Here is a 27,392-nt window from a genome sequence, read left to right as displayed (position 1 = left end):
TGTTGTGATCACCGAGATGGGGAGCAAAGTGCTGTCAGAGAGACACAGCTCCAGCAGCACTAACACAAGCAAACATGCTCCTGAGAAAATGGGCTGATGATGGGCTGACCATCTTCACCACCGTGAAAGTGGTGAAGATGGTCAGCACAGCTGCGGGGAGAACAGGGCTCTAAGAGGTGAGAAAAAAAGGTGACAAGTAAGAGGAAACTTGACCATGAGGGTTTTTTGTCTGACAAAACTGTCCCAAGGTGAATTGGCTGGATGCTGAACCTCCTGCCAGCCACTCTGCCCAACCACACGGCTCCTCCCACACGAAATCGTCTTTGGGCTAACTGGACTTATTGTGGCAGACAGGATGCAATTCAGCACAGGCTATCTTTCCGAAACAGGACAGGAAAAGAAGAACAGAACAAACAAACAACAAAACAACAAAACACCAAACAAACAGAAAGATAAAAGTTTTTCTGTGATACCAGTTCTAGGTGGTTTGGGCTTTGCTGTGTCCATCGTGTAACAGCTTGCCCTGTCAAAAGTTGACAGCAGCCCCTGCTTCTCAGAAACACAGAAATTATCTAATTTATTATATTTTTTGGCCACAGAGCTATCTTGGAACTGGAAATAAGCTGTTATGCTCTAGATCATATTCACATTAACCTCATTAGAGAGAGGATTACTTTGTGCTGAACAGCAGTTATACGCTGAATGTAAATATTTACACTAGCTTTACCTTTGGAAGGAAAGCAAAAGTGAAAGTAGCAGTGCAGTAAAAGGCACAGCTTGTAGTTCAGTGTTTTAGCACACAGAAAGGTAATGTTACATTAAGTGGTGTTTAATTAAAAAGAATTCGACAGTGCATTGTTAATCTGTTCATAATTTATGGGCTACTTTTCCCATTTACAAATGCCTTTCTCTCCTTCACCACCGCAGGTGATATTCTTTGTCAGTTTTGCAGTGCCCATTACCAGGCACCTGAGGCACTTCATTAGCATTTAAAGGAGACTTGAGTGCCTGAGTAATTCTGACATAGGCTGTATCTTCCTGGCTAGCTGACTACTGCATTTAATTGATTTCCAGACTCTTTCCTTCCTCGTTCTGAGGGGAAAATGCAAGCTCTGTCTAAAATCCGGTGGTGGTAGGAAGAACAGGCAGGCCACAGTTCTAGCTGCTGCTGAGGTTTCTTGCTCGGCTTACTATCTCTAATTTTGCTATTCATCTTAATGAAAAGCTTCGTCTCAAAGAGGAGAATATTTGAAAAGCGACCAAGAATGGAGCGATCTCGAGCTTATGAGTTGCCTCTATTTCTGTGCCCTGTGTCTGGAGGCACAGGAAAACAGATTCATTTGTTACAAACTGATCACGCCACGGAAAAGTGATGACGGACCTAAGGATGAGACTGCCAGCTCTGAGCTGGGAGTGGCACTGGCCTTGCTGCCATGGGTGGGTGTGGAGCAGATTGCAGGCAGGCTTGCCGGGGCTGAAACCTGCTGCAGCACCAAGCAGCAAAAGTCCCTCTGCACGTCCTTCTTCGATAGTGATGAATTAATGTAATTCTATCCTGAGATGCTGCATGTGCAAGCTGCTTCTCCAACAGGAAAAGCTGAAGGCTTTGGGAGAACTGAAGTGGAAAAGGATGTTTTTCACTAACGCGGCAAAGTGCAAAATCAAGCAGGACCACAGGCTGTGTGCCATGGTGAGCTGAGAGCAGATTGCTACCCGAGCAGGCAGCAAAGGGACATGCTGATACTGGAGATGCAATGTGAGTCACACCGGGGCATGGGATCCTGGAGCTTTTTCTACTCTAATAAATAAAAAAGCTTGAGAGTGACCTAGAGCCCTTGTGACACAATGAAAAATCCCTCTGTTGGGTAACTTTTACCTCCATGAATTAAAATCATGTGAGAGTCTGTTTGCGCAACAGGGATTTTTAGTTTTGCCCGATTGGAGAGACTTAATAGGAAAAGAGCAGACTAAGGAAGGAAGATTTCTGAAACAGTGGTTTGGCTACAGTAGTGGGAGGTTTAGATGCTTTCCTTTTGAGATGCTGTTTGAGGTGCACTTGTCCAAGTTAAAGACACACAGCTCAGTGGAACACTGTTAAAATAAATCCCCTTGTTAAGGTTCACTGAGCCAGGGCTCAGAGGATGGGACAGGCTCCAGGTTCATACACACCCAGTTACTTAGGGCACAGGTCTTCTAACCCAGCATCAGCTCCAGCCTGAGGGCTCCTGTTTGGGGCAGCCTGTGGGGGCAATGGGCACAGCAGGGCCAAAATCAGGCTCAAGTGACAGTAAAAACAAGGGACAGTGCTCTGGGGTCAGAGGGGTGAGGCAGGGCTGTCCATTATGAGGACTGAGTGTTGTGTTGGACGGTGATAAATAAGAATTTAAAGCTTTCTTCAGCACTCCTTCTCCACAGTAAATGCATGTCTGAGGAGGGTACTGAAATCCTTTGAATCGAACTGATAGTGGTACAGTCAACTAGATGCACAATTCTTTCACAGCCATTTTTACTTGCAATGACTTCTTGTCGTGTGAAGTTTGGCAGGAGCCTCAAGGCTCACCAAGGTGAGGTGCAGCTGACTGTGACTCCAAATCATCTTTGCCCCATTCCTGCCTCTCCCAAGGCAGTGGCCGTGGCTGGCGCTGGCAGGCCCAGCACTGCTGCCCCAGCCAGCCTGCCCCGCTCCACGCATTCCCAGCTGGACAGTCCTCGTTTTAAAGAATTAGTCCTATAACAATCCGATCGAGCATCACCTTAGAACCTGGTTCATTTAATGGATCCACTCCTACAGCAAGGCTGTGCCAGAGACCTTGATTTCTGACGGATCCCGTCCAATTTCGGAGCTGATCTTATGCGTGGCTACTCTATACCTGTTTGTTCTTGTGCCAGCCTTCTGTCAGCTCCAACAGCTCCTCTGCCTCGCCGCGGTTCCCCCACTTTGATGTCCTCAGGGAGCGAGTACATCCCTGTCATTCCTCACATTAAATCAGCCAAACTCCCTCTTTCCGTAGGCTATCCTGCTCCGCTTCAGGCTGAGCTGCCTCCCCCCATCCCTGCCCGGCTCCGCAGCCCTTCCCTCAGGACGGGCACACGGGGAGCGGCCCCTTGCGCCTCGCAGGTGCGCCCGCAGCTGCGTCTGCGTAAATCACAGCGGGGCGAAAGGGAGCGCTCCCCTGTTCAAAACCAACCAAAACAACCCAAACCACACGGCAAACCTGGGCACCGCGCGGGCTTCCTTGCCCCGCTCCGCAGCCCCGTCCCGCAGCCCCGTCCCGCGGCGGCCGGGCAGGGCTGGGCCGGGCCGGGCCAGGGGAGGAGCGGCGGCAGACGGAAGTGAAAACAAGAGCGGAGGGACGGAGCTGCCGCCTCGCAGACGCGCTGCGCTGTCCTCGCCTCTCCGCGCTGTGCCGCACCGCCGGGTGAGTGCCGGGGCGGCAGAAAGCGAATGGAAAATAACCAGGGAGGGAAATCAGGCAAAAAGTCAGTCGGCTGGGCGCGGTTTGTAAAGTCCTCGGTGCTTATTTTCGTTTCATTTAACTTCTGAAAGCAGGGCGCGCAGCTTGCCGTGGTGGCGGAGCGCCCGGCCGGGGTGCCGGGGTGCGGCGGGGGCGCGGCCCGGCCTCGGGGCAGCGCCTCAGGGAGCCCGGGAAGCGGGACACCTGCGGGGCTCCTCGCCCTCAGCCGGGCGCTGCCGTGCCCGAAGAGCTGCTCGGGCACAGGGCTCCGGTGTGCCCCGCTGCCCGGTGTGCACCGCTCCCCCGGCTTCGGGGCTCCCGCGGGGCTGCACGCCGGCTGCCTCTGGTGCGGCTGGGGCCGTGCGAGCGCCTGGAGCCGAGAGTGAGCGCTCCTGGAGGGAGTTCTGGTTCCCAGCCTCTGCTGCCCGTGGGACTCCTCGTCCCGGGGAGGTGGGCAGAGCGGGCTGCTGGGTGTTCGGGGGCTTGTGCCGTCCCTCCGGCACGGCCGCCCCAGGGCAGGAGGGCCCCTCTGGTGCTGCGGGACCGGCGGCTCCGAGCCCGGGCCGGCGTTCGGCTGGGCATTTGAAATTCCCCCTGCCAGACGCACCGAGCGTTTGATCATTTACAGGAAAGTTGCACAGTTTCACCCTTAGCTCGTTTGTTTGCACAGTGCTCCGCTAGTGAAGCGAAGTTGGTGGTTCGCGGTGTTTCCCTTTAGCTGTTGCCCTGGCACATTTTAAGTGATTTGTTTAATGGAACTTGGACCGGGTCTTCTTTGTTTGCCGTTCTTTCCTGGTGTTTCTGTTGGGCTAGAGATGCAGATACACCAGAATTAAGGGGATGAGAAAGGAAAGATGAGTGATGCTGAGTGTGATGCACGGTATTTCAGAGCGCAGTTTCTTCCCTCCTATTTCCAGTTGCTACAAATGAAAAAGGATGGTATCAATTCCTAACAGAATTAACTTTTTTTCTTGGGTCTGTAGCTGTAATTAGTTGATGCTCAGTTAAAAAAAAAAAAGCTACACAGGTGCTGTAGTTTCATTTGCCAGGTAAAGCCTGCTCACCTGTGTGAAACAACTGCACTGTATGCTGGTCAGTCGATGTGTTTTGCTCTTCTGCAGTCTCATAATTTGCAGTGACCTGTCACTGTAGTGGATTTCATTTAGCGGGAGTGAACCGAGTGTGTATTTTTATGTAGAAAGAAATCTGTGACTAATTCAGATGCTCTTTTAAAAGGAATTCTGCGCGCAGGGCAATTAAACAACTTAGTTCTCGCTTTAGTGGTGAGCAAGCCTCCTAAGAATCCTAGCTCGAATTTGGGGGGTACTTTTCTTCCTCTTTTGAGCTCAGGAGAGCTCAGTCGAGCTCAGTCTTGTGTGCTTCCCCTTCTGTTCACTGGTGCTTGTCGAGGTTTTTAAGGGTGGGTTGAGTCAGCGCCTGGGGTCAGAGGACCCCTTTGCTGGATGCCAGCAGGCAGTGGTGGCTTGGGAATGGCCCGGTTACCCTGGCACCTCTGGTACAAGCTCCAAATTCTGCTTCCTAATATATATATATATATATGTATCTTGTGCTGCCTAATGCCAGTAGCCCTGCTCTGGTTACCTGAGTAACCAGACTAACTTCTATCGGTGTGAATAAAAAAAAGTCTGAGTGGATCTGTGCTGCTTTGGGAGGTGAACCCAAAACGGCGCGTTGTGGATGATCTCTTGGGGAGTGACATCCTTGCATCGATGGGGGCTGTGCGACAGCCCTGCTCTCATGCTCCTGGTGGGTGGGCTGCATTTGGAAAAATCCACCGCCTCTGAGAAACTGCCGTGGCCCCCTGCAGTGTAGGAACAGCTAAACCCGGGCTTTTCAGCGTTTGGTGGGGTTTGCAGCCGCCTGCTGCTGCCTGGCTGAAGGTCCACCTTAAATGTCCCTATATGAGTATGGAATCTGGCTGTGCCCCGGTGTAGTCTTACACCAGCCTGCCCTGGTGTGCTCCTGCCGGGCTTCAGCTATACAAAAATAGCCGGCATCCACTACCTAAGATGTCATTGTAACATTACTTATCTGAGGTGGAGCTGAAGCCCTTATCTTTGACGCTGAACAGCGCTTAAGTATCTCAGTTGCCTTTTAAAGGTGATTTGTTAACCGCATTTGTGGAGAGGGAGATGCTTGGGTTTTGCTTCCTCAGCATTGAACCGTGACTGTGGAGATTTTGCTTTAGTTCACGGCTTTCATTTTGAGGGTCGGCTTTAATACCTGTCTCATCTGTGACATCGTTCTGCCACGATGAAGCTATGCTATAGAAATAAGAAAGTCACAGGGACTTTATTTTCGTTTGACTAACTGCAAAGTTGTGATGTTTTTGGCGTTGTTGTGTTTAGAAATAAGCTTTGAGCTGATGACAGGGCAGCATATGATACTAATTTTGTTAGAAATGAATGTGCTAGTAGTGCTAATGTCTTCCATACTTTGGTTTAAGGGATGCTATCAATTCATGCTTGTCTCAATATTGACTTTTTCTAAGCTGAGCTTTAATGCTGGATGGTTTTACCACCCCTGTCCCACACAGTGTTTTGTTGGTGAAAAGTAGTTGTGAAACGTTTTGGCAGCGGCAGTTCTCAAAGTTTTGTTTCTTCCTAAGCTATGGAGGGAAACAACATATGGGGAATAAAGGCACAAGTCATGACAGACCTGATGTGGGGTTTTTGGCTGTTTTGGGGGCAGGGGAATACAGCGAAAGAAAGAAGGTTTTCAAAATTGCGGACAGTTCCTTTTGTTTTTATCATCTTTAAATTAAAACTCTAATCCTCTTCTGCAGGCATCAGTCTTTGGATTTGGTCGGTGAATACTAAACATCATGAGCAACTACAGCGTGTCTTTGGTCGGGCCGGCTCCCTGGGGTTTCAGGCTTCAAGGGGGCAAGGATTTCAATGTGCCTCTGTCTATCTCTCGAGTAAGTGCATTTGCTTCTTTTCCTGCATGTGGGTATCTGTTATGCTGTGGCCAACCCACAGCCTTCAGACAAAGCCATTAATTATAGGCACTGGGGCTCAGCCTGCCCTGTGGCACCGAGGGCTGTTGGGGGTCGGGGAGTGAGGGATAGAGAGGGGAAAATAAATCTTTATTGTGTAAAGGCTCCAAGAAAATTAGCTTAGGAAGGACTTGTTCATTTGAAATGGTTGTTTTATCTGCATTTGTTTATTCAAATAACAAAAGAAATTACCCTCGAATTCCCTTCCCTGTTCCCATCCAGAAAATAGAGATGCAGAGGTTGAAGGCTGACAGGAAACAAGCAATTTACTTTGCTGGGCTGAGCCTGTGCATTTCAAATGGGAAGCAGTGGGGGAAAATGACTCGTGTTACACTTGTTTATTCAGCAGCTCTTAGCTGCTCGAGGATCTTGTGGTGTCTGTTATTACAAATCCTACCATTTGTAATAAAAAAGTACTTAAATGACAGTAGTTGTAAATAGCAGTTCATCAATATGTGCCCGAGTGAGCGCGCCAGTTTCTCATGAGTGTTTTATAGAGTATGTGCTCTGAACTGGTATTCAAAGGATTTGAGGAACTAAGTCAAAACAAATATGATCTTTGTACCTACCCAGCACCGTCTAACTAGTTTCCTACTTTAAAACTGTGTTTTCAGGAAAGCTTGTCTTGCAGTGTGGGCTAAGTTTCAAAGCCTTTTGCAGATGTCTGAAGCACTTTGCACATAAAATACAGGGACAAACTTTGCAGTATTGAATTTCTAGGATCACTGGAAATCTCTGGGTGAAGGGACTGGCTTTTGATGGCTCAATACCCTGACACCTTTAAATCTGATTAGCCAGGTGGAATCATTTATATACAAATGGCCCCTCCTCTGTCAACAGCTCTCCACTCCCTTCTGCATTTTCATGGAGTTTAGTGACAAAGATGAATTATTTTTTACACCTGTTGGGATGGCAGAATTGATACTGCCCTGGGAGATGGAGCGGGTTTCTATTTGGGTTTATGCATCATGGTGATATTTTTAGCTAATCTTAACTAGGGTTTCAAACCCTTCCAGTTCGTTTAGTCTTGGCTTATCTTATCCACTGGTGGATTATACTGGTGAAATTAAAGTACAGTTTGGCTCTGAAAAATTCTTTTTATAGGGTTTAAATAGAGTGGAGAGCTGTAGAAATGCCTGGGTACTGATTAGGACAGTTAATATCTGAGACAGTAAGGGGTTGAAAGGCAGTTTATTCTTGGATTGCAGGGACTTTAAAGCTGAACTGTAATTCAATTTCTTGTTCAGTAGCTGGTTACTTTTATACAATTGAGAAATATGAAGTGTGGATGTGGATGGAACTCTACTGATTTGGTGGTAGAAGGGCTTTCATGACAAGGGTTTACAAAGGCACAGGCTCCTTTACAAAGGAGCTTGCCTGCACAGGGTCCTGTGTGTGATACTGACGAGCAGTTAAGCTCTACAGGCAGTCAGCCATGTGAAACAACCAGCTTTGGGAAAGGGTAATACATTTTTGTACAGGCCTCTGTTATCCTGGAGATCTAGAGTGCAGTCCTGCCTGCCTGTAAGCAGGCTTCCCATCTGAAAGAGGAAACATATGTTGGAATTAGCCTAGACTACAACTTTATTGCAGGAATCGAATTCGCTGTTGCACAGAGTAGCCTGGAGGAATTGGCCTCAAGAGCTACCTATAAAGGCCTCAGTTATGGGATCCCCTAATGACAAATGTCAGTGCCCACAAGAGCAGAACGTAGTGAAAGGCACGGTCTGGTGTTGTTTTGGAGCTTTAATTTGTGCATGGGCGGGGAAGCACAATCTCCACTTCACCTCAGCACCGCTCCTGCACTGTTTCTTCCTACTTGCAGTTAAAAGTATCCAAGTATTAGACTGCCTGGTGCCTTTTTTTTATTTCCCCGCCCCTCCTTTGGATCAAAAAAAAAGCTTAGCTCTGGTATGCCAATCCAGCTTTGGCCCAATGGTTTTTACTGGAAGAATTCAACACCCATGTTCCTGGTATGCTAGGACACTGTGTACAATTCACCCCCCCAGCCGTTCTTTTCCTGATGCAGCATAAATTCCTTCCTGGATCTGAAGGCTGCTAATTAAAATATATTAGCAAAACTGTAATGACACAGCATAATTATCTTCCTTGGCAGGGAGGACTCTTTGGTATTTTATTTGTCCTCTAGATGCTGAAGATGAATGCTGGGCTGCTGAGGGCTAATTTCCTACTTTAGTTTAAACTCCTTGAAATTAGGTTTAAATAAAGTGTAGTTTATGAAACACAGAGAAAGCACTGGTTTATAGAGATGTTTATCTGAAAAGTTAATCTCTTCACTAATGATTTGAACAAATTAAGATCTCTCAGTTCCTCAAAGAAAGTTTTTAGTAAGTCACTTGGGTTTGAACAGGATACAGTTTAAATGGGCGTATTCCTTGTTGCCTCTGAAGGGTAAAATGAGCCTGTTTTGTGTCCTTCAGTTGAAATTCTTATGGTCAGCTAAGATTAACGTTAGTTCAGGGGTAGCATTTGACTTTTCATAAATTAGTATATTGCAGACTAGTCAGAACTTCTTAACCAATAGCAACAGTTATTGCAGGCTAATGTCAGTCACTTTATATAGCTGAGTGCTGTAAAGTTGCTGTGTTTAATTATACAGCTGTACACATTTCATGGGAAGCAATAAACGTGATGCTGGGGTTGCTGTGATGTGATGGCTATTCCATATGGCAGTGTGTCATATATGCACACAGTTATGTGTACATACATGATATGACTGTTTCCTCATGGTGGTTTACGTTAATTAAAGAAGAGCAACTTGTCCTTATTGTCCTTATTCCTTCAAGACCTATGATGCAAAAATAAAAAAAAAAAAGAAGGAAAGCTAGAGGAGATGAGAACAAGATTTGTTTGCTCAGGAGTTTATTCTCATTCAATAGAAGGAACCAAATGCATTTTTGGAAATAAAGTACTGCAGTATATTGATTGCTAGGCAGGATTCATGAAGTGGCTCTCAGGCATGCTAAAGTCCATATTAACAGAATTTGAGGTTATATCTACAACATCTATGTTATTTAAGTGCAACACAGTAGCTTTTAAAACTATCTATGCTTCTTTCTACTTTTAATTAATATTATATTTGCTTTACTTTTTGGCAAGTTGATTAGCTCTCCATGCTTCTTTAACAAAGCCAGAATAATCTCAGTAATCATGACTAACATTAGAACTGTCAAAACCGCTGTCCTCTGCAGATTGAAATAAATGGTGCTTGGTATTCATGATGTATTCGTTAGTTTGGGATGACCTGTGAGAGGTTTGGGTACTTGTTCCAAATTTGCGCTTGACATGTTAGTAGCTTATCAAAATTTTTGTAATGTAGTCTCTAAAAGGTACTTCTCTCTGTTTTATGACAATATTTATGACTAGAAACAAGGAAATACTCAAGCAAAGCTGTAGTTTAAAGATCAATGTAGTCTGTAGGCGATAGATACCCTCCCACCTAATGCAAATACATCAGATGTTTTCCTATATTTAAGTTATTTTCTTGTTGAATCCTGGTGACAAGTTTAGCTATTGTCTTTCCGAAGATGTTTTTCTGTTTGTTTTTCTCTTGCTATAGGAATTAAATGGAATATAGTCGTGTTGAAATGCTTGAAAGAGTGACAGCTCTGTTTTTCTACTGCAGCTTCTTTCAGTGTGTTTCCCACAGCTTCTTTCTGCTTCACTGATCACTTTTCTTCTTCAAAATACCCAAAACAAACAAACACCACTCCTGCCTCAGAAATAACCACTTGGTTTTGCTGTTTTCTCAGTTTTCATTATTTCAGCTGTTTCAAGGATGTTTTTGTGTTGAAGTTGCAAGCTTATAGTTGACAAAATACTCATGATAATAAGTCTGTTGGCAAAAAGTACACTCAAGGAGTAGGTGGGAGAGCAGCCCACCTTGGGATGAAATAGGGAATGTGCAAGTACAGCACGTCAGCTGCTCAGTATTCAACTCACATGGGCTTCCTGATGTTCTTTATGCTGATACTAGGAGGTCATTAAGATGTATGAAAATAGTGAGAAGACAATAAAGGAAAATGATGTTTTGAGTGGACCTGGAGCATGTCAGCTTTGGCTGACTAGAGTCTGGCTGAGCCTCTTGCCCTTGTGTTTGTGTGAATTATTTTATGAAGTTGTATGTGTCATTTCCAGTAAAATCAAGTTTTGTGGAAGCATGAAATAAGTTATTTCAGTGTAGGGCTGGGGAAATAGTCTTTCAAGCAGGTATGTGAATAGGACAGAAATGTTAGAACTGCTGGCCTGGCCAGTGATAATTGTGTCAGTAACTTTATGCTTCATCCTGGAAGCTGCTGAGAGCTCCTAACGAAACCCTAGCTGGCAGCTGCTGGCATTGGTGTGCTGGGTTGATTTGTTACTGAGTTGTGATGGTTTGCACAAAATGCAGCTGAAGATGCATTGGGAACTGGCTGAATGGCAGAGCTCAGGGCTGTCATCAATGGCACAGAGTCTGATTGGAGGCCTGCAGCCAGTGGTGCTCCCCAAGAGTCAATCCTGGGTCCAGTCCTGTTCAACTTAACCATCAGTGACCTGGATGAAGGGCTGGAGTGTGCCCTCAGCAAGCTTGCTGATGGTAGGAAACTGGGAAGAGTGGCTGACACAGCAGCAGGCTGTGCTGCTGTTCAGTGCCATCTGGTCAGGCTGGAGCATTGGGCAGAGAGGAACATCAGGAAGTTCAGGAGAGCACTGATACAGGGTCCTGCCCCTGGGGAAGAACAACCCCGTGCACCAGCACAGGCTGGGGGCTGATGTGCTGGAGAGCAGCTCTGCCAAGAAGGACCTGGAGGACAGCAAACTCCGTGAGCCAACAGTGTGTCTTGGTGGCCAGGAAGGCCAGTGGTATCCTGGGATGTGTTAGGAAGAGCAGTGTGGTTGTGCTCCTGTACTGATACCTGGCGAGGCTGCATCTGGAGTGCTGTGCCCAGTTCTGGGCTCCTCAGTACAAGAAAGACAAGTAAATGTTGGGGGGGGTGCCAACAAAGGGCTGTGAAGGTGAGTAGGGGACTGTAGAATCACTTTCTGAGGCAAGTCCAAGAGAGTTGAACCTGGAGAAGACATAGCCTGTGCCCAGGACAAGGGACAGCAGACACAAACTGAAACATGGGAAGCTCCATATCAATATGAGGAAAAACTTTATTTCAAGGGTGGCAGAGTACTGGAACAGACTGATGAGACAGGCTGTGGAGTCTCCTTCTCTGGAAATACTCAAAACCCACCTGGACACAATCCTGTGCTAGCTGTCACAAGTTAGCCTGCTTTAGCAGCAGGGTTGAACCAGATCCTCTCCAGACATCCCTTCTAATCCCAACCTTTCTGTAATTCTGTAACTTCCTGGCACAGGTCAGAGATGCTGTCAGACATCACAGCCTGTGCCTGCTGATGCTGCTTCTGGGGCAGCAAATGCTGTGTTTTACAGCAGCTATCAGTACTTATGAAGTGAATGGGATTTGCCAAGATACCAAGCAAGAAGTGTTATTCTGTTCAGTTTAATGTTGTTTACAAGATGTGGTTTACTGAAAAATATACTGACAATGACAAATGAGCTACCAGTGCCAAAGTCTACATCCTCTGTGCACCAAGTCCTGAAGGAGCAGAGGTTTTCCTTTGGATAATTACGAAGTTCCCAGCTGCACAAGTGGTTTAATATCAGCAAGTGTTGAGAAGGTCCTAAGAATGCTGGCTAGTGCTTCAGAGTTGGTGGAATTGCAAGCAACTGTCTTTGGAGAGATTCTCAGTTTAACCTAAAGATGGAAAGAGAGATCCATTGGTATGGATGTAATTTCCTGGCTGCCTCTTGTCTCACTATAGTTTAACATCTTTGTGCTGGAAATTGGGAAAAGGGCTGTTTCCTCTGACCATTTGTGTTCCTTCCCTTGTCTACTCTGCAGTGTGGTTTAAAGAGTGACAGACCAGCACTGGTGTGTGGGCTTGGGAAGAAGGGAGGGCGTGGGGGAGAAGAGGCATAAGAAAAGTGTCTGCATCTTGTTCTGTTTGTGACCTTATTGGTTAGACAGCCTCTTCAGACTGAGTAGGAGGAAAATTTAAAAAAAAAACAGTTCCTCTGCTGATGTCATTCCACCAAAGGTGAAGCTGGCTGTACTGGGAGAAAAAAGAACCAAAGAGTTTGTAGCTGAGGGATGTCTGATGTTATGTGTGAGCACATTCTTTTTACGTTAAAAAATGCTGGTTCTTCTTTTTTCCCTTATAAGTGATGATTTAGTTACAGTATGAGGAATATAAGCTAAATATTTCATGATGGAAAAACTAAAGTGTTTGTTTGTGGTGTCTACTTCTCAAAGATAGATGTAGTGAAAAAATAAACTCTGATTAGATGTTCAGAGCAGATGCAAAATTGGCAGTCCTTCCAGAGGCCAAAAGACAGGAGCATTTATTGAATAGTAACTGCAAAATATTAGGCATGTTTTCTTTGCAAGTATCTCGCCCTGGAGGCCTGACAGCTTCTGTCGACTTCCCCACCATTTGGAGATGCTATTTTTAGTGTAACTGTTTTTCTCATTATTCATTGGCTGATGGCTATCAAAAGGCATTGTGAGAAGAGACATGGTGTTGAAAGGTTTGTTTGTTTGGCTTTGGTATGGAGCCAGGAGATAACATTGTTGCCTTTTTTTCTTTTTAATTATTATTTGTTTTGACTTTTTAAGAATAGATTTCATATGTTACCAATAAAAGGGAAAGTGTGAGAGAAAACTGTTTTTCATATGCCTAAGGCAGTGGAAATATGGGAAAGGTGATATTCTTCCTGCCAGTGGTCATAAAAAATGAAAATTGAGGCTGAGGTTAGTTTGAACAAATATGAGGAATAGAATCATTGAATCATTTAGGTTGGAAAAGGCCTATAAGATCGTTGAGTCCAAACACTAACTCAGCAGTGCCAAGTCCACCACTAAACCATGTCCTGAAGTGCCACGTCTACACATCTTTTCAATGTCTCCAGGGATGGTGACTCAACCACTTTATTAACCACTTTCTTGGGCAGCCTGTTCCAATGCTTTAATAACCCCTTTGGTGAAGAATTTTCTATATATCCTATGTAAACCTCCCTTAGGACAACTTGAGGCTGTTTCCTCTTGTCCTTGTTTGTTGGGAGAAGCTGCCTCTCACCTTGCTACAGCCTCCTTTCAGGTAGCTGTAGAGAGCAATAAGGTCCCCCTGGGCTTCCTTTCCTGCAGGTTAAACACCCCTGGCTCCCCATGAGACCTGTGCTCCAGACCCTTCATCAGCTCCCTTGCCCTTTTCCAGACACTCTCCGGCACCTGTGTGTCTGTCTTGTAATGAGGGGCCCACAACTGGATGCAGGATTCAAGGCGTGTCCCCACCAGTCATGAGTGCAGGGGTACAATCCCTTCCTTGGTCCTGCTGGCCACGCTGTTTCTGACACAAGCCAGGATGCCATTAGCCTTCCTGGCACACACTGGCTCTTGTTCAGCTGCTGTCACCCTGCACCTCCAGGTGCTTTTCCACCAGCCTATTTTCCAGCCAACCCTGTCACACTTGATGGGGCTGTTGTGACCCAAGCACGGGAACTTCTCCTTGTTGAACCTCATTCACGCCTCAGCCCGTTGTTCTGTCGAGTTAGTTTGCTTCTACAGGTGGCTGTTAGAGGAATAGAGACAGGAGGGATGGAGGCCACTGCTAAGGCCAGTGCTCCGTGAGTTTGAATAATTCAGGTCTTCAGGGCAGTGACAGCAGTGAAAATATGACAGAAGTACCTCTTCAGGTTCCCTTGCTATGTGAGGTCCTCAAGCTGAATTTGCAGAGGGAGGTACTATCTTTTCTTAGAAGAGCAGATAAGGGTTGCCTCCCTTTTCCCATTTATTTGCTTCTTTCATTGCTCACCTTTCAACACTGTCAGTTACTCGGGTGGTGTCCCACACGCAGTGGCTTTTCATCTTTTGTCACTTCAAGACACCAGTGCAGTTTTGTGTAGCTGCTTGGGTATGCTATCCCGAGTAGAGAGGTAGTATGGGGACAAAATGACATGCACTAAGCTGGTGATCTTATCATGATACACACCCTTAAAGCAGATATATAAGTGGTGCACCAAAAACTGTATTTTACACCAAAACTACTGAGTAAGTAGCCACAGAGCACAGAGGCTTGCAGACCAGAAAATTTCAAGTGGAATAGTCCATAGTATTTTACCACTATGGAGTAGTATTGCAGTTTTTTTCTCATTTTGAGTTGCTTTTTCATTTGAAACTTCAGCTTAAACAGTTAAGCTTAGTAGATGTAAGAGATAGTTGAAAGTATTTGAACGAATGAACTCTTGCAACTGCTGTCAGCTGTGCCTGTAGCAAAGCCCTAAAGTAAAATGTAATGCCTTGTGTGAAGTCCCAGAGGCTAAAAAGTAGATCTTGCCAGGTCTCTAGTAGTCCTGTTGGAAAGGTCAAATGGTTTGCATGTTAACTGGATATGAAAGAAGTTTGACTTATCCTGGGCTATATTAAGGAATGATCTAACTCAATATCTAGTTTTTTCCCTGACAAGTAGTAAAACAATGTGAAGTACTTGCCCTGGGAAGGCAACAGAAAATTTTATTTTGTGCTAATTATTTCATAGGTCTTTTGAAAACCTGACTAGTGATTTAGATGCTATGCCTGGATTAACGTAGAATGCATCAATTTCAGGAGGGTAAAATTCCCTGTTTATTTAGCTTTTGTACTTATGAATGTAATTGGATTATGTTTAGTTATTATTGCACCCTAAATTTATTCAGACTGTGGAGAAGATTATCCCAAGTGTCTCTAAGTGTGATGCTGTATTGGTAGCAATGTCCTTTGAGGTTTTTTAAAAGAAATTCTATAGAGCTAAGACAAAATGTTGTAAATACAAAAAATGCACACACAAAGGTCTATTTTTGTTATTAAAAAGATTGTATCACTTCGGTGGAAACTCTAGCTATAGAACATTTTGTTCAGAACCCTTGAAAAACAAAAGTAGCTTTGCTGCGCAAAAGCTCCCTCTCCCAAGCAGAGGAGCTCAATCTCAAAGTTTATAGTGCATCTGATATTAAAGATTTTTCTGTTTAATGTGCATCTTATACATGACAAGCCAGGTGTAGTTTTGAATCCAGTGTTTTCTACCTCTTTGTGGTTCTAGACTTTGCATTACATTGTGGAAGACTCGGGGTGACAGGTTCATGGGATTGTTTGTCTACAATTTGCATGTCTATCTGAGCAATACCTTCTGTGCTGTTCTAATTTTCTTTACCTAATGCCTTTAAAAGGAGGGATAAAAGCAAACAAAAAGTCAGGGGAGATTTACAAACCACAGAGCTTGTGGAAGTAGGGTTGGGCTTGCTTTTATTTTATTACGATAGGGAAATGGAAGCCTTGTAAAGCTTTAAACATCAAAGACCTCTTGATAAATTCATAGAATCACAGTATGGGTCAGATTGGAAAGGACTGCAGTGTGTCAGCTGGTCCAGCCTCCCTGCTCAGGCAGTGTCATTCCAGAGCACATGGCACAGGATTGGGTCCAGATGGTTCTTGGATATCTCCAGGGAGGGACACGCTGCAACCTCTCCGGGCAACCTTTTCCGGTGCTTGGTTACCCCCACAGTAAAGAAGTTCTTCCTCACGTTCATGTGGAATTTCTGTGCATCTGTTTCTGACATTGGTGAGGTCACCTCTTGGTCATTTCTCCTTGAGGCAGAACAGGCCCAGCTCCCTCAGCCTTTCCTGGTTTGAGAGATGCTTCAGTCCCTTGATCATCGTTGTCACCCTCCCCTGGACCTGCTCCAGGAGGTCCATGTCTCTCTCATCCTGAGGAGCCCAGACCTGGACACAGCACTCCAGATGTGCCTCATCAGGACTGAGTAGAAGGGTGGGATCACTCCCCTCAACCTGATGTCCATGCTCTTCCTAATGCAGCTCAGGATCCACTTGACCCCCTTGGTACCCAGGGCACCCTGCTGGCTCACGGACAGCTTGGTGTTCACCATGATTCCCAGGTCCTTCTCCACAGAACTGCTCTCCAGCAGATCAGTCCCCACTCTGTGCTGGTGCATGGACCCTGCAAAAGCCTTTGTTGAATTTCAGACAGTTGTTCTGTTGGCTTTCTGCAGCTGCCCATCAAATCAGTGCTTTGAAGCTAGACCAAATGAGTGTTCTTTGGGTAGTATGCTAGCAATTGTTTAGAAATGAAAAGACAACCCCCAAAATATATATTTGGGATGTATTTAGCTCTTGGGAGATGGTGCACTAGTTCTTTGTAGGGGACTGATTGTTGGAGTGGTGACTTGATCAGGTGTAATGTAAATAGTCATCAGGGGCCACAAACAGCCTTGCAGAGGAAGCAGTAATGGTTGGAGAGCCTTGCATCCCACCTGGCTGCCTGAGCTCCTGTCTTCTTTAAAGCTTGTAATGCTGAGAGGTGTGAGGAAGGCACCCCTCCCCAAGTAGTGGCAGTCTCAAAAGTGGGAATAAGCTTATGTAGTACCAAATAGTCCTCTTGGATGTGAACTGGCCCACACCCATCAGTGCTACTCACTGGCTGAAGAAGGTTGGCGGGAGAAAACCTGTGCTTGAGCTTTTGTGATGGAGCTTAAAGCCAAATCCACAGATGAAGTTCTTCCTCCATCAGTGCCCTAAGCAGGGATAGTAGGTGGCACTGGTGCAGCAGAGGTTCTCTCAGCCCAACAGGCTTGGCCACAGGAGCTGGATTTGCTGGCACAGTGGTGGCAGATACCTGGGGACAGTGCAGGCTAGAAGTGCTGAAGCCAGACTTGCTAGGACATGTCTGTCAGCGTACTAAGCTGTGAAAACTGCCACTGAATGCTTATTAAATAACCACTTCTGTCAGCTATGAATACATTCTCTTCTCTCCACTTTCCAGCTGTCATATTTTGGCAGCTGGCTAGAATCAAAAGTCACTGTAGCCAGGGCATAGATGAATCTCTTCTGAGAGCATAATTTGTAAATTAAATTAGTTTGGCATTGTGCAAATCGATTGTAATCCTGTAAATTCTAATAACCCAGGCCTTGGCACTGGAAAAACACTCAAGGAAAAGTACAATTGTGGACATATAAATTGTTACCATAAGATGACTCTTGCATCAGGCTCAGCCTGTGTCAATGTACATCACGGCCCAGCACCTTGCAGTTTTGGTTCTTCAGATTTGTTACCAGGAAGAAAGAAGCACAGATTTGCTTGGAGGAGACAGCTGACCTTTCTCAGACAACTTTCTACTTTGTCTCGAAGATGCATGAGCCAGTGATTGTTAGCCTAAGAGAATTGACTAGCAGAGATGTTTGTGTGGCATCCAGAGAACTCAAATAGAAACAGGCCTTTACCAGACAGCCAAATTCCATCAGTAAATCAAGTGCTTTAGTAGTGCTAACTCTTGCCCTGGAAATGTGGATGCTACATCCCCTTTTCTCTTAGCGTATGCAATTATTGCATAAGTTATAATTTTTAAGCTAGAGATTACTACCGGAAGAGCATGTCCTTTTTTGGGTGGTTTTGTAAAACTTCTGAACTGCTGGTTAAATAATTGAGCTTTAAACAAAATATAGATGAGTAGATATTTTTAACTGAAAGAACAACTTTTGTGTAAATGTCTAGAAATACAATTCATTTGTGAAAACATAAAGATAGTTTCCATGAGGTGTGCACTTAAAGCTTGGAGTCTTGAATTCTTGCACTATCTCTCTGGATAAAAGTATCACCATCCCTCATATGTCAGAGGGAATGTGATACTCGCTGACCAGTGGAGTAGCTCTTCTGTGGGAGTATTTTCCTCCATTGACACATCTCCACTTCATCTTTAAAATGTACAAACTGCTGATCATTGAAACTTAAAATTACATTAATTATTTTTGATGTCTGAGCTGATGAAAACTGCTGCTGTTGCAGTTGACAGCCCAGATCAGTGCATACGTCTGTTCTGGATGGTGTGGGATAAAATTACTGGAAATTGCTCACAGGAAACTCTGATTACAGCAGTCAAAGGAAGGATTTAGGGCAAACCAGTTGGTGTTGATGCTTTACTTTGTAACCTCCTACCACATGGAAGGCCAAACTGATGGGGTGTTCTCCCACTGCTTCCTCCTTGCAAATGAATCTAAGGCATACTTTTGGCATTGGTATGGAGGCAGATGGGTGAAGTACAGGATTTTGGATGCCTCAGTCATTGACGTCAGCTGGTTCCTGACCTCATCCACGGGATGGAGTGCCTCCAGTGCTTCTGCTAGCTCTGAATGCCTGCTCTGTCACTCATTCACTCTGTACTTTTTTTTTCCTTCTTAATTGCATGTCCTAATTTTCTCATTCCTGCTTTCTACATTCCATTTCAGAATTCTGTTCTTTTAGCAAGGAACGTATTCCCAGGGCACAAAATGAGGTTTTGTAGAGATTTTCCTGTCCTGCTTTGCCCTGATGATGATTACCTAATCAGCCTCTATCCTGCAGCAGGGACTCATTCCCTTGAGAGAAATTTCTGTATGACTTGGAAGGGGGCTGGATATGGGACATAAGACTTCACAAGAAGGAATACCTCATGAAGAAAAATACTGCCCAGAGTGAGAGGATAAAGGTGAGCGTAGTGGAATGTGTAACTACTGTGCTTCTGGGAAAGCATACTTGAGAGGGGTGGCATGCAAATAGTTTAGACTTAAGCACAATGACATTTAAGTAATGTTAGTGTCAATGCTAGGAAACATTGTGCATAACAATGGGCATTATGAATTAGGAAATAACCTCACTTCAGTATTTAAGATGGCTAACCACTCAAACTGAATCAGAGTTGGTTTTCTAGTGCCATTTTTTTTTCAGTTTCTGCTAAATAGGTTTGAGTACTTAGGTTTGTTGCCTGTTTTATCAGAAAGAGGAAGGTGGTTTTGCAGGAACACAGTTTGTACTGCCTTTAAGTTTTGTCTTTCCTTTTCTTAGCCTGAAGGCTTGTGCATTACTGCTGAAAAAATCAGAAGTTTTTGCTCGTAGTTATAATTTAAGAGAAATGCTGTTCAGAATCCATTATTACCTGTGATGCTAACAGGGTTTAGGATTAATAAAGCAAATGAAGGTATAGGAATAAAAGAAGTAAGAATTAGGAACCAAAAAAACCACAAACTAAAAAACTTACAAAACCAGTGAATATATAGTATGTTTGTCAGAGAGCTCCAAGTGATAAATGATAAGAGGTTTGGACTCTAAAGCAGTTGGTATAAGTGGCTGTAGGAATAGCTTGTCTCTGTTTTGAATTGTATTAGTACTGCATTGCAAGTCTGTAACCATCCTTTTCCTTCCCATTTTTCCGAGCTGTGCCAGTCCTTGCAGAGTGTAGTTTGTCCTGGGTCTACTGTGCCCAGCACTGGGTTTCTGTTATCAGAAAAGCAGGGCTGGATACAGGCAGCTTTTGCTTTATGGGTGTAATTACAGGAAATGCTTCAGCATCAAGAAAAAAGCTGCTCTTTTATGAGCAACTGGGTGCCCCTGGATTCCTGAGTAAATACCGCCAGCAGCACGTGCATGCTTTGGGTTTCCAACCCAAAAATCACTGCAGGCTTCAAGGGAAAATTCTGTAGCTGGTGTTACACGTGAGGTGGAGAAGTGGGTCTAGAGATTTATTGTGGCTTGTAGTTTCCTGACAGATTCTTGACCTTCCTGGGCATGACTCAACTGTGTATTCCAGTTTCTTGCTGCCCAGCGCGTGGGGCTGTCTTTTGGAGCCTGCCACAAGATCCCTTCTGCACTCCCGACATCATGGCAATGCTAGTGGCTTCCTTGCCTCAGCCGCCTCAGGCCATTGTGACTCAGGAGAGCACAGGGGGTTTAGGTGTCATTTGCCCATGAGGTGTTACAGTGTGATAGCGTGAAATGACATAAAGAAGGTAGCAGCCCCATTGGCTTGATCTCTGTTTGTTAACCAATGGAGTCTACAAGCAAAGTGTTGGTTAAAAAGCACGCAGAAGATACCAGTTTGGCCATTCCCCCATCCCTTTAATTCACACTGGGAGGAAGAGTAAAGGTTGTTGTTGAAAGGCTTGAATAAAATGGAGCCAAAATCTCTGTCATCAGAGGGGCCTCACTGTGATGATTCATTTTGCCAGTTGTCCCATAAAGAGGAGCAAGTGCTTTGTGATATGCACCAGTAACCTCATCTGGATGTTAATCAGGACCACACATAGCTGTCTTCAACCTCTTGCTGTCTTCCTGCGTGCTGAAGAGATACTCCTAAAGCAGCTCTTCCAAAACTGCTGCAGTCAAGATTATAAAGGAAATCAATTACTTTTGCTGCTGCTGTTCTGGAGTGTCAATATAACTGTCAATTTTTGGGAGGGGAACATTGTGGGGGGTTGCTTTTAAGCTCCCAGTGCTTTGCATTGATGTATTTGTATCAAAATCTGAGTTCAGTTTAAATCATCAAAATAATCCTTTGGTCTTGCTTTGCAGATTTAAGAAAAGTAAGCTGGAAAACCCAGCAAAACCTCAGAGTGTATCTTGGCAATAAAACTGTGAGATTAAAAAGCACTACTTATTTCTAGGGCCTGACTCATGGTTTTTGAATGTGTGAGGGTGGCAGTGCTGGCTGGTCAAGTAGCATTATAAATATTTCAGGACTTTTGGGCACACGGCTGTGCCAAATATTTTTCTCATGTTTAGTTTTTTTTCCTAATTCCCGAAACAAATTTTTGCAGATCTCTTATAATTTGGGTTGTGTGTGTAATTAAACAGACAACATGTCAAATCTCAAAACTTCTGAAAATGATGCATCAAATTCAAGTATTTAAATCAATTACATAGTGACCAAAGTGTTGTTGACTGTCTACAAGCTGTTTTATTGGGACATGGTGTATGCAGTTTTATGTATATGTGGTACAGGAAAGTGAATTACTGAGCAGCTGGCTTGCTAGAGATCTTCAGAACTAAACAGTGCATGGCCTGTGTGGTAGAATTTTACCCTGTTAGGAAAGTAAATCGGGCAAATTGGCTGATTATTAATGGTGGCTCCAACTTCTGGTGTCAGCATATGCAAAGAAAAAGCTGTGGTAGTGGTAGTGTGTGGAATAATTGAATAAGTTTTCCTGCCTTCCAGGAAGCCCATGGTGCCCTGAAACTCGTTCAGCCAAGTTCTAAATGAATTATACTCTGACAGATTGTGCTCTGGGGGAAGTATATTTCTATTAGTTTTTACAAGACATTGCAAGTTGCAGCAGGTGCGGAATGTTAAGAGATGGAGAAGGCTTTCAGCGGATGTGTGTGGGAATTTCTTGCTCAGGACTTCATTAAACACTGGGATGCGGGGTGCTGCAGGCAGAGAGGCAGCGTGTCCCCTACCATGCCACAGAGCCACTTCTGGCAGTGTGGGGAGGAGTGGGCAGAGCAAGCACTGGCCTGGTGAATTTCTTGGGTGTGACTTGGGTGTGACATTTTAAAGCTTTAAAATGGGAACTGAGCTGGTAATTGCTTTTCTCCAAGTACTGAATGTGCAAATGTGAACAAGCTGTTTGGTACAGTACTGAAATAATGAGGTTGAGAGCTGTGTGTGGGGAGCAGTGTGTGGAGGGTCTCTTCTGCTTGTGGTATTCTGGATGAAGAAGATGAATGAATGCATACACTGATTTCTCTAATTTGTCTGTCAGAAGCATGTTGAGTTCAAACTTCCATACTATGTGGATAGGCCCTTTAATGAAGAAAGTTTTGAGCTTCCTTTGCCTTCCAAGGATTCCGAGTCACAATGGGTCGTTTTGGAAGGGACCACAGTGGGTTATCTGGCCCAACCTCCTTGCACAAGCAGTTCTAGAGCACATGGCACAGGATTGCATCCTGTTCTTGGATATCTGCAGTGAGAGAGACTCCATACCCTCTCTGGGCAATCTCCAGTGTTCAATCCCCTGCACAGTAAAAAAGTTCTTACTCATGTTCAGGAGTTGGAACCCCCTGTGTTGCTTCTTGTCCTATCAGTTGGCACCACTGGGAAAATTCTGGCTCCATCCTCTTAGCACTCCTCTTTTAGATATTTAGATTGATGAGGTCCCCTCTCTTGGGCCGGATTCACTGGTTTCTTCTGGTTTGGGGGAGATGAGACTTTAGCTGGTGAAAATTCTGTATTACGCCACAAAGCTTCTTTGCTCCTTGTGTTTGCTGCTCTTCCAAGAAATATGTGTTATGTGGGGGAATTCTTGTTAATAGGGGATGGAGCATGGCAGGCAAGAGTGTGAGAAAGTGTTGGAATAAGTAAATAGTGGGTAATAGTAACCTGAATCTTTCTTGAATATATGTAGGAAATATACTGCTTTAATTATAAACATGTGATACTTTTCAAAAGCACTTCAACATTAAGATGCTGGAAGTAGGTATGGGAAAGGTCTAGATGATGTTGCATACATATCTGGGCTGGGCCCAGTCATTGTAAACTGTGGGGATTGTAATGTATGTAAACTCTCATGACTTCTCCTCTTGCAGAGAAGAAGGAATTTTGCTTACAGTATGTGCCTTATGTCTCCATATGCTATTGTTTAAAATGAGTAACTGAGAGCAGAACAATGAGAACATAACAAATGTGTAAGTGAAGTACTCTACACAGTTATTACAGGACATAATTTCAGTGCATTTACTTTGAAGCTGGATTTCAGTGCAAGACAGGGCTCTATATTGTAAGTTAGATTATCTCTTGGATTTTTAACCAACACATTGTGGGAAAAAATTTAATTAATACAATCCCCTTAAGAGAAACTCCAGCCTTAATATTTTTTCCTTTCTTTATTTTGTTTGCTCTTGATATAGAGGAATATGATAGCTGGCATGATGCCTCTTTTTTGAATTGTGCCATTCAGCATTTCTGACAGCTGAATATGTGTGGAAAGTTGTATAGCGACAGATCTGTTTTTCATACCTTTTGTAGTCTGTTTTTCTTCAGATAGAAAAATGTTAATGCCCCCTGAACTTTCCTCCTTTGGCTCACCCATACAGTAATTTACTTGAGCATTTCCTGTATGCTGTCTCTGGGTATGGAGCTTGTGCTTTCCATCTCTCCTTTGTTACAGCATGGTGCCTCATTCTCAGGCTTCTTGGGGTACTTCCTAGGACAGTCCAGACTTGCACACTGCAGCAAATTTGCAATGTGCGAACTTGTGGAAGGGAATTTATCCTAGTCTGAAGTGAAGCTTGACAAAAGGAGGCTCATAGAGTGGGTTGGGTTGGAAGGGACCTTAAAGATGGTTGAGTTCCAGTGGCTCTGCAGTGGGCAGTGACACCTTTTGCCAGACCAGGCTGCTCAGAGCTCCATTCAGCCTGGCCTTGAACATTTCCAAGCATGGGGCAACCCCAGCTTCTCTGGGCAACTTGTTCCAGTGTCTCGCCACCGTCACAGTGAAGAATTTCTTCCTAGTGTCTAATCTAAATATAATCTCTTCAATTTTAAATGGTTCACTTTGTGTGTTTGTTGGAATACTGTTGATATTTCCTATATTCCTGAGAAGAGTTTGATAAATTATCTGGTCAAAAGAAATCTCCCTACAAAGAGTTACTGCTTAGAAAAGAAAAGCTTAGACAATGCTGTTTCTTCTACGTGTTAAAATGTATTTTGGTACTAGTAAATGAATATTTTCATAAATGATGAATAAGACTTTGGTTTTCAAGAGATTTTTCCTTGCTTTTATTAGTCTGCTTTGGCTTTGGTAACTTGCAAACAAATGAAGAATACAGCATAGAACTGATTTGGCTGTTGAGTGAATATTTTACATTTCTTCAGGGTGCATGAGAAATTTTGTGTTGTTTGTGAGCAAATTCCATTCAACTCTGCCCACTGTGCTTTAGTATATAAGCAGATGCTAAAATTTGGACACACAAAGGTGTGGGTATTGGGATTGACATCATTGGTCTGGAGTGGTCACGTCCTGCTGGCACTCTCTTATGACCTTACCTTCTACAACTTTTCCTCTCCACTGTGGTTTTTTTTCTTTTTTTCCTTTACAGTGAACATGAAATAAGAAGGTGGTATTTTCCTTGAAAATATGCCTTGCTCTTCCACTTCACTGCTGGTCTTGAATGCTGATGAAACTGTAATTTGTTTCTCTTTTCCAGTTCTTTTAAGACTTACAGGTCTCCTGAGAACTCAAATATTTTTGCATTGGGGAAGAAAAAAATCTTAGATTATTTGAGCCAGGCTACCAAAAAAAAAAGCAACAAAAAAACAAAATTCAAAAATGCAGGAATAAAAACACAACTAGTCACACCTTTTAGGGGAGGATAAGATGATATTTCTCACCAAGCTCTTCCTCATCAGCAGTTATGGAAAAATTTACTTTGGTGCTCCCTAGAAAATATTTTGAGATATTAATGAACTTGGAAACTTGATTTAATATTGTTTTCTTTAGTCAAGAATGTCTCGAAGCTCTTGAAATGCCAACTTATAAATTCTTGCAAGGAGTAAACAGACTCATGTTGACATAAGTAGACTTTCATGTTTATTAGTTTTCAGTGCAGACACAAAATGTGCATGTATGCGTCTCTCTGCCTGGTTTGTTTTAGTGCTGCAGAACGGTGAGGAGGGATATGTTGCAACACTAAGTTTTTTGTTCAAAGTACAATCTGATTTGCTGGCAGCAGGCACTGGAGAGCTGTCATGCCAGGCCCAGGTTTTTATTGCTGCATACCAGCCCTGACACAGAGGTGGCAGCAAATACCTGCAGGGGTCATGGCTTTAAACGTTTTTCAGCACAGCCCCATTACCAAACTCTTCAGGATCAGTACGCATTTATGCATTATAGCTGAGTGTTGCAGTTCAGTTTGGGGTAGGTTCAGTGTCTGCAGGCACCCACCACAGCTCTCGATCCAGGATTAGGAACTGGCTCCCATGAAAAGCAGGATCTGCCCTGGCGCCTCCTGGGGAAGGTGCGGCTCGGGCTGTGTCCTGTGGGGCAGCTTCATACATGCAATAGTTTGCTATGGCCTGACCGTTCTGCTACTTGGCAGCACTGCAAAAAAAAAAAAAAAAAAAGGCATGATTGCTAAATTGTGTGTGAATTTGAAGTGAAAACCAACCTGATTTGTGTGTTTTAAAGACCCTTCCCTAGTTGGGGTCTCAAACAAGAAGGGGTGAATTTCACTCTCAAGATAGAGGAGTGGCAAAGGTGACAGATTCTTTCCAGAAGAAAAGGAAAAGTTGGATTTCACACACCTCCTGGAACCATTTGTTACCCGCCCTGGGAAGGAGCAGAGGTCTGAAATGTTTCAGGGCTTTGTTCCATTTTTGCCTTGCCCTTTATTAGGAAGCTTGTGTGCAGGTAATGGCCCAGCTGTGGCACAGGCTGTCCCCTGTCCTGCCTGACCTGTGTCCCAGAGCGTCACACCGCGTGTGTGCTGCTGGGGTGCTGCCCTGCCTGCCTCTGCTGACCTCTCTGCACTTGCTGATACTGCTGCCTGAGCCTGCCCTGGGAAACCACCCAGGCCCTTCCCTTTGTGCTCAGCTGGCTTCAGGTGCATACTTCTGAATGCTTCTCTTATTTCTGCATTGAAACAAGGCCTTTGTTCACACTTAGCAGTGAAGATTGGAGCTGTAAATCAGATGAGGAGACCAGAGATCCTGGCTAAACTCAGTTGCAAACTCAGCTTGTTTCTCTCTGTTCAGTGCAAGACCCTTTTCCAAGAACCTATGGCATTTTTTCACTGCCTTTGGGATACTGCTGCACGTCTGGATTTGGCAGAAGCATTAACTGTCTCCTGTAATTCTTAAAACCCTAAAGCTGTGGCACTGCTGTGCTTCACCAGAGAACTGGACATGAAGCCAAAGGTTCATTATAAAGCAGAGCAGCAACACAATCTATAGCAGAATATCAAAGTGACGTGCTGGCTGGATGTGCTGTGGTTTTAAATAACTTGCATTCATGTCCCCTGAGTGCCAGATGAAAGTTTAGACCCTTGCTGGGCAGCCCACACCACGCTTGGAGTACACTGTTCAACACGTACGCTCTGGGGCACCAGTGTCTGTTTGGAGACCTTTCTCTATCATTTGCTCTTCCATTTATATTTTAATTGGACTTAGGGGGGTAGGTTTTTGTTTGGGTGGTTTTTGTTTTATTTTGGTTTTTTTGGAGGGGGTGTTATATGTGTTTTGGATTGGGTTTTTTTGTTGCCTTTTTATTTTTAAACCAAATTAAACTCACAGCTCTGAAGACAAAACTCTCGCTTCCTAAGCCGTGTCTGTCTGGAGATAAATGGCTTTGTGCCATTTTATTTCTGTTCCTTACCACTCTCATGCCCTTAGTAGCAATAAATTTATTTTTACTTCCAGATGGTATATATGGGGGAAACAGCATTTGACCAAGATTACATTTTTGGGCAACTGTGCTAAAATGTATTAATTAGACCCTATTTAAAATTTGAAACTACTTTTTAGAAATATTTAATTATGCAGAACTAAACCATCTGTCATTCCATCAATGAATCCAAAAGATTATATTTTTTGGAAAAGGAAATCAAAATGTTTTTCATTAAGGAGCAGGGTTGGTGAGCCCTGAGACTAGTACTATTTTCTTTATTTGGTGTATCCCAGAAACTTAGAGGAGCTTGCCTGGAATTGCCTTTGCAGTGATGTGTATTTATGTGGTTTACATCGTCACTAAAAATTCCTTTCCAGTCTTGGGGTGTTTCCTCTGGCATTATAAGTTGGGTCTTTATGGTTTGAGAGCTCCTCAGCTCTGTTTCCAGCAACATTGAGTAGGAAGGTGCAGCCTGAAGCACTGACATAGATCTCTGTTTCTTCAATGCTGCTATTCCCCGACCCCATGTACCACCCCCAGCCTCTGTGCTACTGCCACTGCTCATCCATTCACATGGTATGCTAGGAGAGCACAGAAATAGACTTTGTTTTCATTTTTGGTGGGTAGTACCATCAGCTTTTCAGTTAGGGATTATGTGCTCCTTAAAAC

General features: G+C 44.2%; 1 protein-coding gene across 6 annotated transcripts in view; it reads left to right on the top strand.

Moving 5' to 3' along the window:
• Positions 1-3,192: 3,192 nt before the first annotated feature.
• The window catches only part of PDLIM5 (PDZ and LIM domain 5), a 125,694-nt gene continuing 101,494 nt past the window's right edge, over positions 3,193-27,392 (top strand). For 2 of the 6 annotated variants that reach the window (XM_064711052.1, XM_064711054.1), the window contains exons 1-2: positions 3,196-3,419; positions 6,262-6,396. In XM_064711052.1, coding sequence (XP_064567122.1) covers positions 6,301-6,396 — 96 coding nt within the window. In that variant the 5' untranslated portion in view covers positions 3,196-3,419; positions 6,262-6,300. Of the gene's footprint in view, positions 3,420-6,261; positions 6,397-27,392 lie in introns of all 6 variants that reach the window. The other 4 variants (XM_064711053.1, XM_064711051.1, XM_064711049.1 and 1 more) reach the window with 4 other exon arrangements.

This window comes from Zonotrichia leucophrys, chromosome 4, assembly GCF_028769735.1.
Source record: "Zonotrichia leucophrys gambelii isolate GWCS_2022_RI chromosome 4, RI_Zleu_2.0, whole genome shotgun sequence".
Lineage (NCBI taxonomy): Eukaryota > Metazoa > Chordata > Aves > Passeriformes > Passerellidae > Zonotrichia > Zonotrichia leucophrys.
This window is presented reverse-complemented; position numbering and strand designations above follow the sequence as displayed.